The following is an 18,670-nucleotide window of genomic DNA, read 5'->3' as shown; positions in this document are numbered from 1 at the left end:
TAGAAACATTTCGTCTTTCATCCGAAAGACTTCCTCAGTCTGACGTGTTGTATTCAGCTCAGTCTTATAAATAGCACCTTCTCAGAGTGGATCAACCAGTTTGCTGCTGACAACCAAAACCAGCTGCTCACATGGTCAAGAAGGACCATCAGCCTAACAATGGATCATTAGCACACTGATGGCTGTTTACTATTCACAGGGGGCTGAGTGATACTAGCAATCACAGCATTGCAAGAGGGGGACAGTTGAACCCGGAGGCCTCCACCCCTGTTTAATGATGGACGATTTCTTTTCACAAAGATGGCCTCCTTTACTCCTCTCTCAAACCATCGTTCCTCTCTGTCCAGGATGTGAACATCTTCATCCTTGAAAGAGTGACCGTGGCCTGGAGATGAGTGTAGACCGCAGAATCCTGGCCTGATGATGTTGATCTTCTGTGCTGGGCCATCCTTTTGGCCAGTGGCTGTTTACTTTCCCCTATGTAAGACTGATCACAGCCCTCCTGACATGGAACAGCATACACAATATTACTCTGTTTGTGCCGGGGGACTGGATCTTTGGGATGAACCAGTCGTTGCCGTAATGTATTTTGGGGTTTAAAAGCCACTGGGACGGTATGTTTAGAAAATAACCGTCTCAATTTCTCTGATACTCCCTCAACATACGGAATGACCACTGGTCTAGGTCTGGGTTCCTCCTTTTCACCTGATGGCTGACTGGAGTCCTGTTTGGGTTTCTTCTCTGCTTTCAGGAAGGCCCAGTTAGGATATCCACATTGCCTGTTTTGTGTAGGATTTCTCCTACTTGCCTGGCTCCTGAGTTAGTGGGGATGCTGTCTGCTCTGTGGTACAGAGTCCTCATAACTCCTAACTTGTGCTCCAAAGGGTGATGGGAGTCAAACTGCAAATACTGGTCTGTGTGGGTGGGTTTGCGGTACACCTCTGTTTGCAAATGTCCTCTATCAGAGACTGAGACCTCACAGTCCAAGAAAGCCAACTTGCCATTTTTTACATCTCGTGTGAACTTGTTGTATTTATCCACAGAGTTGATGTAGTCAGTAAAATGTTGGACTTCCTGAGATTTAATTTTAACCCAGGTGTCATCAACATACCTGAACCAATGACTTGGTGGTGTCCCTGAAAAGGATGTCAAGGCTCTCTTTTCTACCTCCTCCATGTACAGGTGTGCAACAATAGGAGAAACTGGAGACCCCATAGCACACCCATGTTTCTGCCTATAATATTGCTCCCCATATGTGAAGTAGGTTGACTTGCGGCACAGTTTCAAGAGTTGACACAGTTGTTCTGTGTAAAGCGTGGTCCTGCTACCCAAAGTGGTGTCTGATTTTAATCTTAAACCGACCACCTCTACTGCATCATCAACAGGAATGCACGTAAAGTGATGTGACATCAAAAGAGACCATTGTTTCATCAGTCCCCATGATGACATCCCTCATCTTATCCACAAAGTCCATGGTGTTCTGTATGTGATGTTCTGAGCTGCCAACTAAAGGGATGAGTACAGATGCCAGATATTTGGAAACATTGTAAGTGACAGAGTTAATCATGCTATCAATTGGTCTTAAAGGTACACCTTGTTTGTGGATTTTAGGAAAGCCATACAGACTAGGTGTAGCCTCCCCTGGGTACAGTCTGTGGCACAGAAAACGGTCAATGGCTTTGTCCTGTTCCAAAATTTTCAGGCAATCTATCAACTTCTTCTTGTAACCCCTTCTTGGATCTCTTTTCAGAGGTTCATAAGTGTTTAAGTCACTAAGGAGTGTCATAACATTCTCATGATAGTCTTTCTGGTTCAAAATCACTGTGCACCTTCCTTTGTCTGCTGGGAGAATGATTATGTTTTTGTCCTTGCTAAGAGTGATGAGTGCATCCCTCTCCTCTCTACTCATGTTGGAAGGTGGTGGTTTGGCATTGCTGAGGCAGGCTGAAACTTTGATTCTGGGTTGTTCTTCTTCACCCTCTTTAATTTTGTTGTTGCGGATGGCTGATTCTGTGGCTGTGATCATCTCTACCAGAGGAATTCTAATCGGTGCAACCACAAAGTTAGCAAAAGGATGGCCCAGCACAGAAGAGCAACAACATCAGGCCAGGACTCTGCGGTCTACACTCTTCTCCAGGCCAGCAGTCACTCTTTCAGTGATGAAGATGTTTGCATCCTGGGTAGAGAGGAACGATGGTTTGACAGAGGAGTAAAGGAGGCCATCTTTGTGAAAAGAAATTGTCCATCATTAATCATTCAACTGTCCCCCTCTTACAATGTTGTTATTGCTAGTATCACTCAGCCTCCTGTGAATAGTAAACAGCCATCAGTGTGCTAATTATCCATCATTAGGCTGATTGTCCTTCTTGATCATGTGAGCAGCTGGTTTTGCTTGTCAGCAGCAAAACTGGTTGATCCACTCTGAGAAGGTGCTATTTATAAGACTGAGCTGAATATAGCACCTCAGACTGAGGAAGTCTTTTGGATGAAAGACGAAATGTTTCTACATTTTTTGTTTGTTTGTTTTGCTTTGTTTGTTTTTTGAATGTCCAGAGGACCAGATTTAACTTTTTTAGATTTTTCTACCTGGATTATTGAGCATTCATCATGATGTATGAGTTAATCATTATTTTTTTTTTATAAAGTGTTTTGAATTGGTTTATAGTAGAGCATTTTTTAACTCTTCATCCAAACTGTTCCATAGTTTTACTCCATGCACCGAAATGCACATTTGTTTTAAGTAGTATTCACAGTTTTACTTTTGAAATCATACTATTCTCTATTATTACCTATTCTCTTTATACCTGCTGCTGCTTGGTGCTATTTTCCGGAAACACAACATGCCCTTCCACTTCTATGCCGATGACTGTCAAATTTACTTCCCCGTAAGACACAATGGTACATGCTCTATTCACCTTCTGCTCAACTGCCTGGCTGACATCAGGGACTGGATGGCTTTAAACTTCTTAAGTTTCAATGAAAAGAAGTCTGAAGTCATGTTGTTCCCTCCCAACGACACGATCACAAACCACTGCAACGACCTTTCCACTCTAACCTTGTCAGAAAAACAAAGAGTCACTAATCTGGGCGTGATAATGGACCCTTCCCTGAAGCTTAACAATCATGTAAACATGATTGTAAAATCATGCTTCTTCCAACTGAGGTGGCTGTCTAAACTGAAGCCCATATTGTCCAAAAATAACCTGTAGACAGTAATACATGCATTCATTACATCTAGGCTTGATTACTGCAATTCACTCCTGTTTGGTATCAATCAGACCTCCATTGCATGACTACAACTGGTCCAGAATGCAGCAGCCCGATTTTTAACCAGTACAGGCAAAAGAGAGCACATTACACCAGTTTTAGCCTCACTGCACTGGTTACCAGTTCACTTTCGAATCCAGTTCAAAATACTCATTTATGTCTACAAATCACTGAACAGTGCCCCCCCATCTCTCTGATTTGCTACAATCGTATGCCCCACCACGCTCCCTGAGGTCAGCAGACCAGTTGCTTCTCACAGTTCCAGGAACTCGTCTTAAGCGCAGAGGTGACAGGGCCTTCTCTGTAGCAGGACCAAGACTCTGGAACGAGTTACCTCTGCTTGTCAGACAGGCCCCCTCCCTCTCGGTTTTCAAGTCCCATTTAAAAACTCACTACTATTCAGTGGCTTTCAGCACAGGATGTTCTGTGTTTTGATCCTGTATGCTCCACACTGGTTTGTCGTCATTGTCTGCATCGTTTTTATGTCTGTGTTTTGATTTGCCTCATTTTGTATTTTGCTTTGTGTGTTACCTGTTGTTTTGTCTGTACAGCACTTTGGTTGGTTTTGTAGCTGTTTTAAGTGCTTTATAAATAAGGTGGTATGGTATTGTATGGTATACTTCCTTCTGTTATTTCTATCACATGAGCTTAAGAAAAATAACTTTTGTAAATTCAATGGCAATTATCTTTTTCTAGCTTTAAACATAACCAACAGCATTTTAAAATTAACCAGATCCCTTAGTTTCAAGATATTTGAATAAACAAGTTATTTGTGTGTTCTCTGGTGTCCACTTTATATAAAATTCTCATAACTTTCTTTTGTATGACAGATAACGGTTTAGTGTTGGTTCTATGTGTTGCCCCATACTTCTATACAATAAGTCCGATATGGACCACCAAATTAATAATATAATGTCTGTAGTGTTGGTAGTTCTAAAACATGTTTTACTTTATTTAGAAGTCCAATACTTTTGCATAGTTTTAGTTTTATGTGTTTTATGAGATTTCCAGTTAAGTTTATGACCTAAAACAACTCCTAAAAATTTAACTTCTTGTACTCGTTCAACTTGATTATCATCTATGAACATTATAATAGAATCATCTATTTTTCTATTACCAAAAATCATGAATTTTGTTTTATTCCAGTTTACTGATAATTTGTTGTATTTAAAACACTCATTAAGTTTAGACATCTCACTAGCCATTGTTGTGGCTTTGTGCCACACTCGTGTTCAAAACAGCTGAGACAGTCACCTTAGTTCAAAAGATTTATTTGACAAACAGGAGTTACAGGTATTCAGAGACAAACAATTACATTTGTGAAATATATGCATATATTTGGAGCATTAAAGAACGAACCGTCTCGGTCTGTGCTTCCCCCGAAATGCTCGCTGGGCGTGTGTCATTTCCGGCTTTTATCAAAGTTTGAGAAGGCTAGCTTTCTGATACTGGTCTAGCCCGCCCCCCTCTTACTGCATTCCAGAGAAAAAATATGGAGGCTTGGTTTCTTGTCTGCTTTCCGACTGTTCACACTCTAGTTTCAGTTTAGCTTGATTATACCTTATTGATATTTGAGTTAAAATTGTTTCTTTCTAGGAATAATTAATAACTATTAATTATTAACTAACTCATGTTTATGTGTTTTAATTGATCCCTCTGGCTTATACTTGTGTATCAGTTCAGCTGAAGTCACCCTGCCCCCACATTTAGCAAAACTCTCTGGTACTTTACTGTGAAGATTAAACCTGTATTCTCTCATCTAAACTGACCCATCATCAAACAATGGTTAAACGATTAAATGCTAATTGTTATTATTAAGAGAGAACCTGAGGGATTTTATTTAGTCAAACTATATTAAGTCTAAATTAAAGAAATGTGTTCTAGCTTTATTTATAATAATCAGTGTGTATGTGAACTTGTAAAATTATCATTAGCTAATATAGGATTATATGTAAAGGTAAAATAGTTAGAATTAGTAAACATTTTCTATAAATATAGTTCAACCCTTGAAGAAAGACACACACACACACTTTGTATAACATGACATTTGAATGCTTGATAGGAAATATAAAAAAGGTATAAAAATATGAAATCCAACACTATACATTCTATAATGTTTTTTGTCATTCCCAGAACAAAATAAATTTGTATCATCTACGAACAGGATGATTTGTAACTTTTTAGACACTTCACCAATGTCATTGATGTACATAAGAAAAGCTTTGGTCCTAACACTGAACCTTGGGCGACTCCACATTTTATGATTTTTCATTTCCTAGCTGTACAAATTGTTTTCGGTTAGACAGATAACTACTCAACCAGTTATGAACTATCCCTCTTATCCCATAATCTTGCAATTTGGAAAGCAATAAAATGTGGTCGATTGTATCAAAGGCTTTTCTTAAATCAATAAACATCCCCACTGTATATTGCTTCCTTTCTATTGCTTCTGTAATTTCTTCATTTAGTTCTAATAATGCAAGAGATGTTGATTCATTTGATCTAAAGCCATATTGACTCTCACTCAACAAGTAATTCTTTTCAATATAACAATCCAATTTCTGGACAAACCATTTTTCAAGCACTTTAGAAAAATGAGGGAGCACTGAGATCGGTCTATATTTGTCAAAACTATGTCTATCACCATTTTTAATTATTGGAATTACTTTTGCTAATTTCATTTTTTCTGGAAATATGCCACTCTGGAGTGACACATTACAAATATAAGTCAGTGGTTTAATAATAAAGTAAATAGTTTTGGTTTTTTATATAATCATCATATCAATTCCATCAACAGATGTCTTAGTTTTGCTTTTTCTTACTATAGTTAGAATTTCATGTTCACTTATATCTCCAAGAAACATTGACTGTGAAATTCTACTACCACCCTGCACACCCTGAATATAATTTGTCTTAATGGAAGAAGCCAAACCTGGCCCTATATTTACAGAAAGAGAAATAAATTCATTCACCACTATTTTTTTCAGTCAAGGTTGTTTCTCCCTTAAAAAACTGTTTTTCAAGACAATGAGTATAATTAGGTCTTACAATACTATTCAGTTTTCCACATTCTTTTCATATCACAACTGCTCTCTTGCAACTTTAAATTGTAGTGATCTTTCTTAGCTAGTCTTATTAATGTTGTCAATTTGTTTTTATATGCCTTATGTTTACTAAACCTGGCAAACATCAACCTCATCATTAAGAATGACAAACCACCATACAAATGTGGCTCATATAAACCTATTAGCCTCATTGGGGTGGACAGTAAACTGCTCTCAAAACTACTTGCAACGAGATTGGAAAAGCTCTTGACCTTCTTAATAAATGCAGATAAGACCGGATTCATTCAAAACCATTTCTCCTTTACAAAAATGAGAAGATTACTTAATATAATCCAGTACTCAAATCAAACGAATTGCAGAGCCTTTGCTGTTTCCTTGGATATTGAAAAGGCATTTGATAGGATCAAGTGGATTCAGAATTGGGGGTGACTTTCTAAAATGGATTAAGATACTTTACAATTCCCTGTCAGCCTGCGTTATGACTAATGGTGTTCAATCTCCGCCTTTCTCCATATATAGAGGTACTCGACAGGGTTGCCCCTTATCCCACTTCTATTTGATCTTGCACTGGAGCCCTTAGCTGAGGTCATTAGATCACAACATGATGTGCATGGCATGACAATGGGCAGTAAAATCCACAAAATAGCGCTATACGTGGATGATGTCCTGTTTCAGCAGAATCCGTTTTGTGTTGTATGTTTCCTTTACTGATGAAGCCTTCTGGATGGAAGGTGAAACGTTTCAGCACAAAAACAGAAACTGTCCAGATGACCTGACTGAAAATTGTTGAATTGTTGTTGCGGGAGACCAGTTTTCCCTCTGCGTGTTCGTTTGCTCGGACAGGTACTGCTCCGGAGACTTCACCTTAGTTTTATAGGATTTATTTTAAACCAAGTTAAAGCACAAGACAGAACACAAAAACGGAACACAGACTGAAATGCATTTCAGGAGACAGACAGAGTATGTCACCTTGAGGTCATTAAAGATGGCTACCCAGGAGTGTGTCTAACTTTACTTCCTCATTACACAATGTTATAAACCTTTCCTAAGCCTGTCCCCCTTTGGGGGAGGATCTTCTTTCGATTGGATAATCATGTGCTCACTCATACTGTTGCCATGACATCGAGCTCCTCCTATGGCCCTTCTCCTCAGAGTGATGAAGTGGTTTAATTATCTGTATCTTTTGGGAGAGTTTCTAACTGGCCCTAGAATGTGAAACCCCACACCCGTCTTTGTTCAAAACAAGTTACCCCACATTACTCGTTGTCCAAAACAAATTACGTCAAACTACCACACCCACCTTGTCTCTATGTGACAACACATCTATAATGAAAAGGAAGTAAACACCATAAACTGATTAATTTAATTGACTTTAAACCCACCATAAGTAAATAAGTAATTTTCCATTTCCACATTGTATACCTGGATTATTGAACATGGACTTTGTTGATGATGTCCTGTTATTTGTAACGAAACCTGACAACTCAATACCTGCTATTTTGTCTACTATCCACGAGTTTAGTTCTTTCTCAGGTTATAAAATTAATTTAGATAAATCAGTAGCTATGCCATCAGGCATTGCTACTGTTGGAGACCTGCCCTTTGGTTGCTCCCTCAAGTGCTCCTGACATGACTTTACATACCTTGGAATTAACGTATCCCCTAACCTGGCAGAGCTATGGAAGCTCAACTTCTCTCCAATACTTAAGAAAATAAAGAGGGATTTATAGAGATGGCATGATCTCCCCTTATCATTTATGGGGCGTATATGCTTAATAAAAATGAACATTTTCCCACGGCTCCTATATCCCCTCCAAATGTTACCCCTCTTGTCTACCTAAAAAAGTTCATGCTGATATAGAAAGAGCATTCTCTAGATTAATCTGGCATGGCAAGAAACCATCCATCCATCCATCCATTATCTTTACCCGTTTATTCCATTTTGGGTCACGGGGGTCGCTGGTGCCCATGTCCAGCAATCACTGTGCGAGGGGCGGGGTACACCCTGGACAGGTCGCAAGTCCATCACAGGGCCACATAGATACAAACGAGACAAACAACCATTCACTCTCTCACTCACACCTAGGGACAATTTAGAGTTACCAATCAGCCTAACATGCATGTTTTTGGTCTGTGGGAGGAAACCGGAGTACCCGGAGAAAACCCACGCATGCACGGAGAGAACATGCAAACTCCACCCAGAAGGCACCTGGACCGGGGTTTGAACCAGGGACCTGTTCGCTGAAAGGCAGCAGCTCTACCAGTTGCGCCACCGTGCTGCCCTGGCAAGAAACCATGACAGAAAATCAAAACCCTACAGCTTCCCGTTAACATAGGTGGCTTGGCTTTACCAAACATCTATTATTACAACTGGGTCTGCCATGCTCGTTATCTGTGGGAGTGGTTACATGCTTATTTAAATTCGGAGCCTTGTCTTGACTCATGGCTTCTCAGCCTGCTTCCTTATGAAGTATTCAAAAAACATTCAAGACAAAAACAACTGGACTTTATTTGTAACAGAAGATGTTTCGCTCCTCATCCGAGGAGTTTTCTCAATTCAAAGAGCAGTGAGTAAGGGATTCAGGTTATAAGGCTGAGTGAGATAAGACACACACACATAACACACACACACACATATGTAGATTGGCAGTTCACACCTAAACACCTTAACAGTAGGTCTTTGTTCAACTAATTCACAGACGAGGCCCCTCTGTTCCCATCAAGTGTGAAAACCGGCTGGTAATCTGTTTTAAAGTTGCATTATATGTTTTTGAAAGTGGAAATCTGAGGCCTCCTCCTCTGTTAAGAGACTGCTTTTCTCTTTTTACGTAAATTGCTTCCTTCACCCCCTCTCAAACCATCTGTGTTCTTGGTCCAAAATGTGCACATTTTGGTCCTCAAAAGAGTGTCCATTCTCTGTGAGGTGGAGGTGAACAGCTGAATTTTGTCCAGAGGAGATGGCTTTCCTGTGTTGAGCCATTTGTCTGTGAAGAGGCTGTTTAGTTTATCCAATGTAGAGGTCTGGACAGTCCTTGCTGCACTGGACCGCATACACTACACCACACAGTTTGTGTATGGGTGTTTTGTCCTTAGGGTGGACCAGTCTGTCGGAGAGTCCTGCTGGGTTTGAAATGTACTGGGATGTTGTGTTTGTTGAAAATCCTTCTGAATTTCTCTGATACTCCAGCAACATGAGGGATGACAATGTTTTTCCGTCTGTTGTTGTCCTTTGTCTGTTTATTAGTGTGTTTTATAGATTTCCTCGCTGACTTGACAAAAGCCCAGTTAGGATATCCACATGTTTGGAGAGCTTCTTGAATGTGTTTCTGTTCATTTTCCGTCCCTTCTGTCTTCGTGGGAACGCATTCGTCCCGATGCTGTAGAGTTCTGATGACAGAGTTTGTGTTCCAGTGGATGGTGAGAGTCAAACAGAAGATACTGGTCTGTGTGGGTTGGTTTTCTGTAAACTTCAATGTTGAGGCTGTCCTCTCTTTCCATATGAACCAAACAGTCCAAAAAAGGCAGCTTGTTGTCGTTTGCATCCTCTCTGGTGAACTTGATGTTGTTATTGACCGAGTTAATGTGTCTGGTGAACGCTTCTATTTCCTTGGCTTGGATTTTGACCCAGGTGTCATCCACATATCGGAACCAATGGCTTGGCATTGTTCCCTCATAGGAGTTTAGGGCTCTCTGTTCCACTTCCTCCATGTAGAGATTGGCAACAATGGGTGACACTGGAGATCCCATGGCACAGCCGTGCTTCTGTCTGTAAAAACTGTCATTGAATTTGAAATAAGTGGTGGAGAGGCAGAGATCCAACAGGGTGCAGATCTGGTCTGGGGTGAAGTTGGTCTTGTTGATTAAGTCCTTGTCTTGTAGAATTTGTTTTCTGACGGTTTCTACTGCTTCAGAGATGGGTATGCATGTGAAAAGAGAAGTCACATCATAGGATACAAGGGTTTCTCCTGGGGTTAGTTTCTAATGTTGAACTTTGTTAGCAAAATCAATGGAGTTCTTTATGTGATAAGGTATGTTTCCAACAAGAGGAGCTAAAATACCAGCCAGATGTTTAGCAATATTGTATGTCACTGAGTTCATACTGCTGACGATGGGTCTGAGTGGTGTTCCTTCTTTGTGGATTTTATGAAGTCCATAAAGACAGGGAGTGGCTTCCCCTGGGTACAATCTATAGTACAACGATTGATTGATTGTTTTCTCCTTTTCAAGTTTTTGCAGGTAATCTGTGACTTTCTTTTAGGTGCTGGTTGGGTCCATCTTCTGGGTGTTGTACGTGTTGCTGTCGCTCAGTACTGTAGTTATTTTTTCCCGGTAATCAGAAGTGTTGAGGACTACTGTGCATCTTCCTTTATCAGCTGGTAAAATGATGATGTTTTGGTCCTGGCTAAGTGATGTTACAGCTTTCCTTTCCTGTGGTGTGAGGTTTGAAGGAGGCGGTTTGGCACTGGAAAGGGTTGCTGATATTTTCATTCTGAGTTGTTCTGTTCATCACATCACGGCTGTGCCATGGGATCTCCAGTGTCACCCATTGTTGCCAATCTCTACATGGAGGAAGTGGAACAGAGAGCCCTAAACTCCTATGAGGGAACAACGCCAAGCCATTGGTTCCGATATGTAGATGACACCTGGGTCAAAATCCAAGCCAAGGAAATAGAAGCGTTCACCAGACACATTAACTCAGTCGATAACAACATCAAGTTCACCAGAGAGGATGCAAACGACAACAAACTGCCTTTTTTGGACTGTTTGGTTTAGATGGAAAGAGAGGACAGCCTCAACATTGAAGTTTACAGAAAACCAACCCACACAGACCAGTATCTTCTGTTTCACTCTCACCATCCACTGGAACACAAACTCTCTGTCATCAGAACTTTACAACATCAGTCCAAACGTTTCCCCACAAAGACAGAAGGGAAGGAAAAGGAACAGAAACACATTCAAGAAGCTCTTCAAACGTGGATAACTGGGCTTTTGTCGTGTCAGCGAGGAAATCTTCAAAACACACTAATAAACAGAAAAAGGACAACAGCAGACGTAAAAACATTGTCATCCCTTATGTTGCTGGAGTATCAGAGAAATTCAGAAGGATTTTTCAAAAACACAAGATCCCAGTATATTTCAAACCCAGCAGGACTCTCACACAGAGGCTGGTCCACCCTAAGGACAAAACACCCATACACCATACCATTCCACTTTATTTATAGAGCACTTAAAAAAGTGACAAGGCCAATCAAAGTGCTGTACAGACAAAACAACAGGTAACACACAAAGCAATATTCAAAATGAGGTAAATCAGAATGTAGACATAAAAAAAAACAATGTAGATAATGACGACAAACCAGTGTGGAGCATACAGGATCAAAACACAGATCATCTGGTGTTGAAAGCTACTGAATGGTAGTGAGTTTTTAAACGGGACTTGTAAATCGAGAGGGAGGGGGTCTGTCTGACAAGCAGAGGTAACTTGTTCCAGAGTCGTTGTCCTGCTACAGAGAAGGCCCTGTCACCTCTGCGCTTAAGACGAGTTCCTGGAACTGTGAGGAGCAACTGGTCCGCTGACCTCAGGGAACGTGGTGGGATATACGGTTGTAGCAGATCAGAGAGATGGGGGGGGGGCGGGGGGGGGACTGTTCAGTGATTTGTAGACATACATCAGTATTTTGAACTGGATTTGAAAGTGAACCGGTAACCAGTGCAGGGAGGCCAAAACTGGTGTAATGTGCTCTCTTTTGCCTGTACTGGTTAAAAATACACATTACACACTGTACACAAACTGTGTGGTGTAGCGCATGCAGTCCAGTGCAGCGAGGACTGTCCAGACCTCTACATTGGAAAAACTAAAAAGCCTCTTCACAGACGCATGGTAAATGGTAAATGGACTGTACTTATATAGCGCCTTTCTATCTTATTTCAAGATACTCAGAGTTTTACAGTACAATCTGCATCCTCAGTTACCCATCCACACAGCACTCTACTAGATCTCTACAAAGCTAATTGAACAAATCATTCTAAAGAGACTAAGCAGAGCTATATCACATTCAAACACCAATGGGACACACATCGGAGGCTATGAGGAGTTCAGTGTCTTGCCCAGGGACACTTCGGCATGTGACTGCTGGTGGATTCGAACCGCCAACTCTCGCATTGGAGGACGACTGCTCTAACCACTCAGCCACAGCCGCCCCAAGTGGATGGGGCAGCTGTGGCATGGCTCAACACAGGAGAGCCACCTCCTCTGGACAAAATTCAGCAGTTCACCTCCACCTCACAGAGAAGGGACTCTCTTTTGAGGACCAAAATGTGCACATTTTGGACCGAGAACACAGATGGTTTGAGAGGGGGTGAAGGAAGCAATTTATATAAAAAGAGAAAAGCAGTCTCTTAATAGAGGAGGAGGCCTCAGATTTCCACTTTCAAAAACATATAATGCAACTTTAAAATAAATTCCCAGCCGGTTTTCACACTTGATGGGAACAGAGGGGCCTCGTCTGTGAATTAGATTAACAAAGACCTACTGTTAAGGTGTTTAGGTGTGAACTGCCAATCTACATATGTGTGTGTGTCTTATGTGTGTGTCTTATCTCACTCAGCCTTATAACCTGAATCCCTTACTCACTGCTCTTTGAATTGATAAAGCTCCTCAGATGAGGAGCGAAACGTCTTCTGTTACAAATAAAGTCCAGTTGTTTTGTATTGAACGTTTTTTGAATTCATCATGTCCTGGATGACTGAGTATCTTTACCAGCTTATGGAGTATTGTTACTGGTGATAGGAGGAAGATATCAAGAGATGTTAAAAATAATCCAGTTATTTATAACACAATTACAGTGTGGCAGGGTATCTGGAGACACGCAGGCAGCAGACATTGTTCCTCACTCCTGACACCTACAGGTCTTTCTCAAAAAAATTGCATATTGTGATAAAGGTCATCATTTTCCATAATGTAATGATAAAAATGAAACTTTTATATATTTCAGATTCATTGCACACCAACTGAAATATTTCAGGTCTTTAATTGTTTTAATACTGATGATTATGGCATACAGCTCATGAAAACCCAAAATGCCTGTCCCAAAAAATTAGCATATCATGAAAAGGTTCTCTAAACAAGCTATTAACCTAACCATCTGAATCAACGACGTAACTCTAAACACCTGCAAAAGATTCCTGAGGCTTTTAAAAACTCCCAGCCTTGTTCATTCCTCAAAACCGCAATCATGGGTAAGACTGCCCACCTGACTGCTGTCCAGAAGGCCATCATTGACACCCTCAAGCAAGAGGGTAAGACACAAAAAGAAAATGCTGAACGAATAGGCTGTTCCCAGAGTGCTGTATCAAGGCACCTCAGTGGGAAGTCTGTGGGAAGGGAAAAGTGTGGCAGAAAACGCTGCACAACGAGAAGAGGTGACCGGACCCTGAGGAGGATTGTGGAGAAGGGCCGATTCCAGACCTTGGGGGACCTGCGGAAGCAGTGGACTGAGTCTGGAGTAGAAACATCCAGAGCCACCGTACACAGGCATGTGCAGGAAATGGGGTACAGGTGCCGCATTCCCCAGGTCAAGCCACTTTTGAACCAGAAACAGCGGCAGAAGCACCTGACCTGGGCTACAGAGAAGCAGCACTGGACTGTTGCTCAGTGGTCCAAAGTACTTTTTTCGGATGAAAGCAAATTTTGCATGTCATTCGGAAATCAAGGTGCCAGAGTCTGGAGGAAGACTGGGGAGAAGGAAATGCCAAAATGCCAGAAGTCCAGTGTGAAGCACCCACAGTCAGTGATGGTCTGGGGTGCCATGTCAGCTGCTGGTGTTGGTCCACTGTGTTTTATCAAGGGCAGGGTCAATGCAGCTAGCTATCAGGAGATTTTGGAGCACTTCATGCTTCCATCTGCTGAAAATCTTTATGGAGATGAAGATTTCATTTTTCAGCACGACCTGGCACCTGCTCACAGTGCCAAAACCACTGGTAAATGGTTTACTGACCATGGTATTACTGTGCTCAATTGGCCTGCCAACTCTCCTGACCTGAACCCCATAGAGAACCTGTGGGATATTGTGAAGAGAAAGTTGAGAGACGCAAGACCCAGCACTCTGGGCTGCAATCTCTAAAGAGCTGAGTGACGAGTTTTGTGTCAGGGTCAGCCTTGACCCAGGATTATTACTCCTTGTTCTCTCATCAAAATCAGTCACTCTTACACATTCACACTTCAAACTTTGTGACAATCTGCTACTATTGGCTAGGAAATGCATTTTGATCAATTGGATTAAAGATAAACCACCAACTGTTATACAGTTGTACAGAGAATTATTTAGGGTCCTCCCACATGAAAGGATTTGTGCATTCCTTAAGGGGAATGAAAAATATTTCTCTGATATGTGGTCTCCTGTGCTCAACTACTTACCTAAAGAACTGTCACAACATGTGTTGAGGGGACAGAACCTAATAAAGTGGAAGGTCTCACCAGGTCTTATCCAGTGAATATTTGCCTTCTGTATTACCACACCCTTTTTTCTCTACCATCATAACTAATAACTGATTGCTTTATTTTTAGGAACTGAATATGGATGTACACGTTTTTTTCATTCAACCTTTTATTTAAACAGATAAGTCACATAAGTCACATGAGTGCTTAGTGTATATTTAGTTGATGTTTTTCTTAGTTCATATCTTAGATGTTATTACTGTTTTTCTTATACATTTTATTGTTGGATGTAACTGGGACCTTGTGTACATAATTTCGCTCCACCACATGTACCACATGAGGTGCGAATGACAAAGAGTCTCTGACTCTGACATTGAGCCTAGAAGACTCATTTACAAGTGAGATGAGATTGATGATTGAGATGAGTGAGATTTGAGGGGAAGTGGTGTCGCAGAGGTTAGAGAGGTGGGCCTGTGATCCGAAGATGGCAGTTCACGCCCCGGCCCCGCCAACTTCAAAAATTGTGGGTGGGGTAGGTGAAGCACCCACACTTGCCCCATCCTCATTCGCCCTACCCTGGGCCCATGAGCAAGCCCCTTAACCCCCCATCTGCTCCCTAAACAGGACTCTCTTGAAAATGAGTTCTCGTGTCTCAATGAGACTACCTGTATAAATAAAGGGTAAATGAGATCTGTTTAGACAGACAAAAAGTAGTGAAACTGGAAACGTAGGAATTGGAGGCGAAAAAATTCCTATCAGATATTTTTTTCCTGCCTGAGAAGAAAAAACTCTGATATTAAAAAACACCTCTCACAAACAAGCACATAGTGACGTAGACATTCTGCAGAGGGGAACGATGAGAGCAGTGAGCATGACCATAGATGCTTCTCCCCTCCCCAACCTCTCCGCTTTGCTGCTCTGTCTGTCTGTGAAACTGCTTGTGAGACTCTCTTGCATATCTTCCGAACCATAATTATGGTCTTGTTTTGATCAATTGGTCCCTCAACTAAATTTACAACATTTCTTTGAAGAGAAGACAGGCTTTAGGTGAGCCGATTTGCCCTGTTGGCACACACGCAGCTGGATATCTCATCGACTTGGAAGACTTGATGATGTGTCTATCTCTGCTGCCATTTGCGGATGTTAAGGATGCATATTTAATAGGATTTTTGATAACTGGGTCCTGCTTTTTGATTCGGCTGGTTGCTGGTTTTATCAATCAATCAAGGAAGTCGTCTGCAGCAAATTTGGACCCGATCACGCTGCTTGCCTTTATGATGGCTTGGTTCATGTCTCGAGTACCCGGACTCAAATGCTTTGGGCAGAATGGATCAGACCTTGGGGATTTTATTCAGTCACGTTCCATCGGTGTGGCCATGTAATTTGGACATTTCGGAACCGAGTCGACCAACACAGACTCAAGGTAGATGTCATTAAGTTCTGCCTGTCCCCAAAACAACTGTGTGTTTATCTGAATTTGGCTCCCTTAGCTGGCCTTGAAGGTCATCTTATCTGAATTCGCTTGGAGAAAATGTGATCTGATGCTCACCACCCCCTCCCTGAGGAATTTCCAACTGATAACCAGATGAAACCAGCTGAATAAACTTGTGTCATCATTTCAGGACTTTTGGATTCTCATAGACGTTATTCTTGGCCATTCCTTGACATACCTCTAATGCTTATGGATCTCACCAGAGGACATTGACTAATTATGCCATCCTTATCAGAACTCTTACAGTGCCCTCAAGAGCATCTATGAACATGCTGATCGCTCTCCCCCCCCCCCCCCCCCCCCTGCAGAATGTCTATGTCACTATGTGCTTGTTTGTGCCAGGTGTTTTCTAGGTTTTTTTTTCTCAGGCAGGAAAAAAAAAGTCTGATAGGAATTTTTTTCTCCTCCAATTCCTACATGTGTCCAGTTTACCACTTTTTTGTCCGTCCAAACAGGTCTCCCTTGTAAATGAGTCTTTGAGGCTCATTGTGATTTATCTGTTTAAATAAAGGTTGAATGAATGAAAAGATGCAGAATGCACACAGACAGCTGAGACTAAACATGCTAAATCACTTCCTGATTCCCAGCATGTGCTTCTGATTAATTCCAACAGGTAGAAAAACTAAACCAATCACAGTGAACTTATCCAAACAGAAAAACTGAGAGCATAACACTCCCCACTTGGGGTATTTAAGAGAACCCACACTAATTCTCTGTGAACCTATGAGAATCATGCTGCTGTTGTTGCCGTGGATTGTTTTGCAATGTTAGTGACTGGCATATAATGTTAACCAGAACATAGATTAGTCTTACAGCCATTGCTTTTAAAGGTGTAAATAAAGATTTAGTACGCAGGAGGTAAAGTTTATACACAAATAGGCAGGTTATCTCTATAAAATGATTTTCCTACTGCTTCTGCTACCCACAATGCATTGCAACCTCAGACTTCACCTTCAAAATAAAACACAAATAAACCAACACTGACTGCATAGAACTTATTAAATAAATGACCATCATTTTTTTTACATGAATCATTACAGAGGAATTATTACATTTTTATCACTAAACTATTAACTATTTTTAACCTTTTGCATTGGGCAGAACAGTAAATAACATTATTTTTGTTTAATCATTTTCCGACTACATGCACATAGTAGCCTTAATTTGCTCTTATTTGAGGTGAAGTTGTCCTTCAGTATTCCATCTACTTTCTGCGTTGCACCAATACCACATCATTGTGGTACCACCACCATGCTTTACAGTTCTCTCCAGCAGGTCCTGGGTCATCTCCAGGGTCTCCTCCCAGTCGGACATGCCCGAAGCACCTCCCTAGGGAAGCGCCTAGGAAGCATCCTTACCAGATACCTGAACCACCTCAACTGGTTCCTTTTGATATGAATGAGTGTGACTGAATGAAGTAAACACCTGAAATACAAAATTTAAAATAAATACTTTAACCTGATATACTTTGTGCCCACAGTAATTCGAAATGGCAACGTTGTCCAGCTGGACGTAGACTCTGAGATTCGCCATGCTGTGGGGCCTGTGAATCCCAGTTCCACAGACACAAAGAAGCCAGTGTTTATTGGTGGAGCTCCAGGTGAGTGGGCAAGAGCAGCAGCTTTCGTAAGTTTCCTTTTTACAGCCACATCTTTCCTCATCAATCTTTCCTGTTCTTAGATCTGTTCCTCCCAGACAGCATTGCCACCAGGAAGCCCTATGTGGGCTGCATGAGGAACGTGATCATCAACCAGAGCCAGGCAAGCCTCAGCAAGGCAGTTCTGGTCAGTGGAGCTGTCAGCATTGGAACCTGTCCAGCAGCATAACACTTTTATCAATAACCATCTCAAACGGCAGTGACCCCATTCTTAGAATTTTTGTCTTAAACATACCCTCTAAAAATATCAACTTTTGTTTTATTTTGGTTGATGCATATTTATGTCTATTATATTGTTTTGTATCACAAAAAAATGACCAAAACATCCAAATTAACATGATCTTGTGTGAACTGAATATGAACTGCATTATCCTGTGAATTTATTTAGAATGGAAACGTCCTTTATTCACACACTCCAGTGCATGAAATACAAACACACTTAATTTTATCCTTCAGGAGAGCACGATCACTTTCTGTCATCTTTTTGACAGGATTTTTATTACAGACTCCATATGAAAACATTACTGTTTTATACTGTTGGGTTTTTTTTATAAATAAATTTTTTCATCCATATGAGCTTGTTTCGTTTTGGATTATTCTCAGAAACAAGATTTTAGTTTTCTACTTCGTCTTACAACCTAGCTGTTTTTGTTACTTTTTTAATACCATTTTTTTAGGCCCGAGCAGCGAAGCGCTGCGAAGGCTTATTGTAACTGCTCAGTTCATTAGGCCTGAGCAATTTTTCCGTCAAA

At 41.1% G+C, this 18,670-nt stretch overlaps 1 protein-coding gene across 1 annotated transcript in view; it reads left to right on the top strand.

Annotated features, from left to right (window-relative positions):
- The window catches only part of lama4 (laminin, alpha 4), a 258,674-nt gene extending 240,237 nt beyond the window's left edge, over nt 1–18,437 (top strand). Inside the window, exons 39-40 of the mRNA XM_037685717.1 lie at nt 17,742–17,861; nt 17,942–18,437. Coding sequence (XP_037541645.1) covers nt 17,742–17,861; nt 17,942–18,087 — 266 coding nt within the window. The 3' untranslated portion in view covers nt 18,088–18,437. The remainder of the gene's footprint in view (nt 1–17,741; nt 17,862–17,941) is intronic.
- Nucleotides 18,438–18,670: the final 233 nt, after the last annotated feature.

This window comes from Nematolebias whitei, chromosome 12, assembly GCF_014905685.2.
Source record: "Nematolebias whitei isolate Nwh7 chromosome 12, NemWhi1, whole genome shotgun sequence".
Taxonomy (NCBI): Eukaryota; Metazoa; Chordata; class Actinopteri; order Cyprinodontiformes; family Rivulidae; genus Nematolebias; species Nematolebias whitei.
Note: the sequence above shows the minus strand (reverse complement) of the source record. Positions and strands in the feature narration are given on the sequence as shown.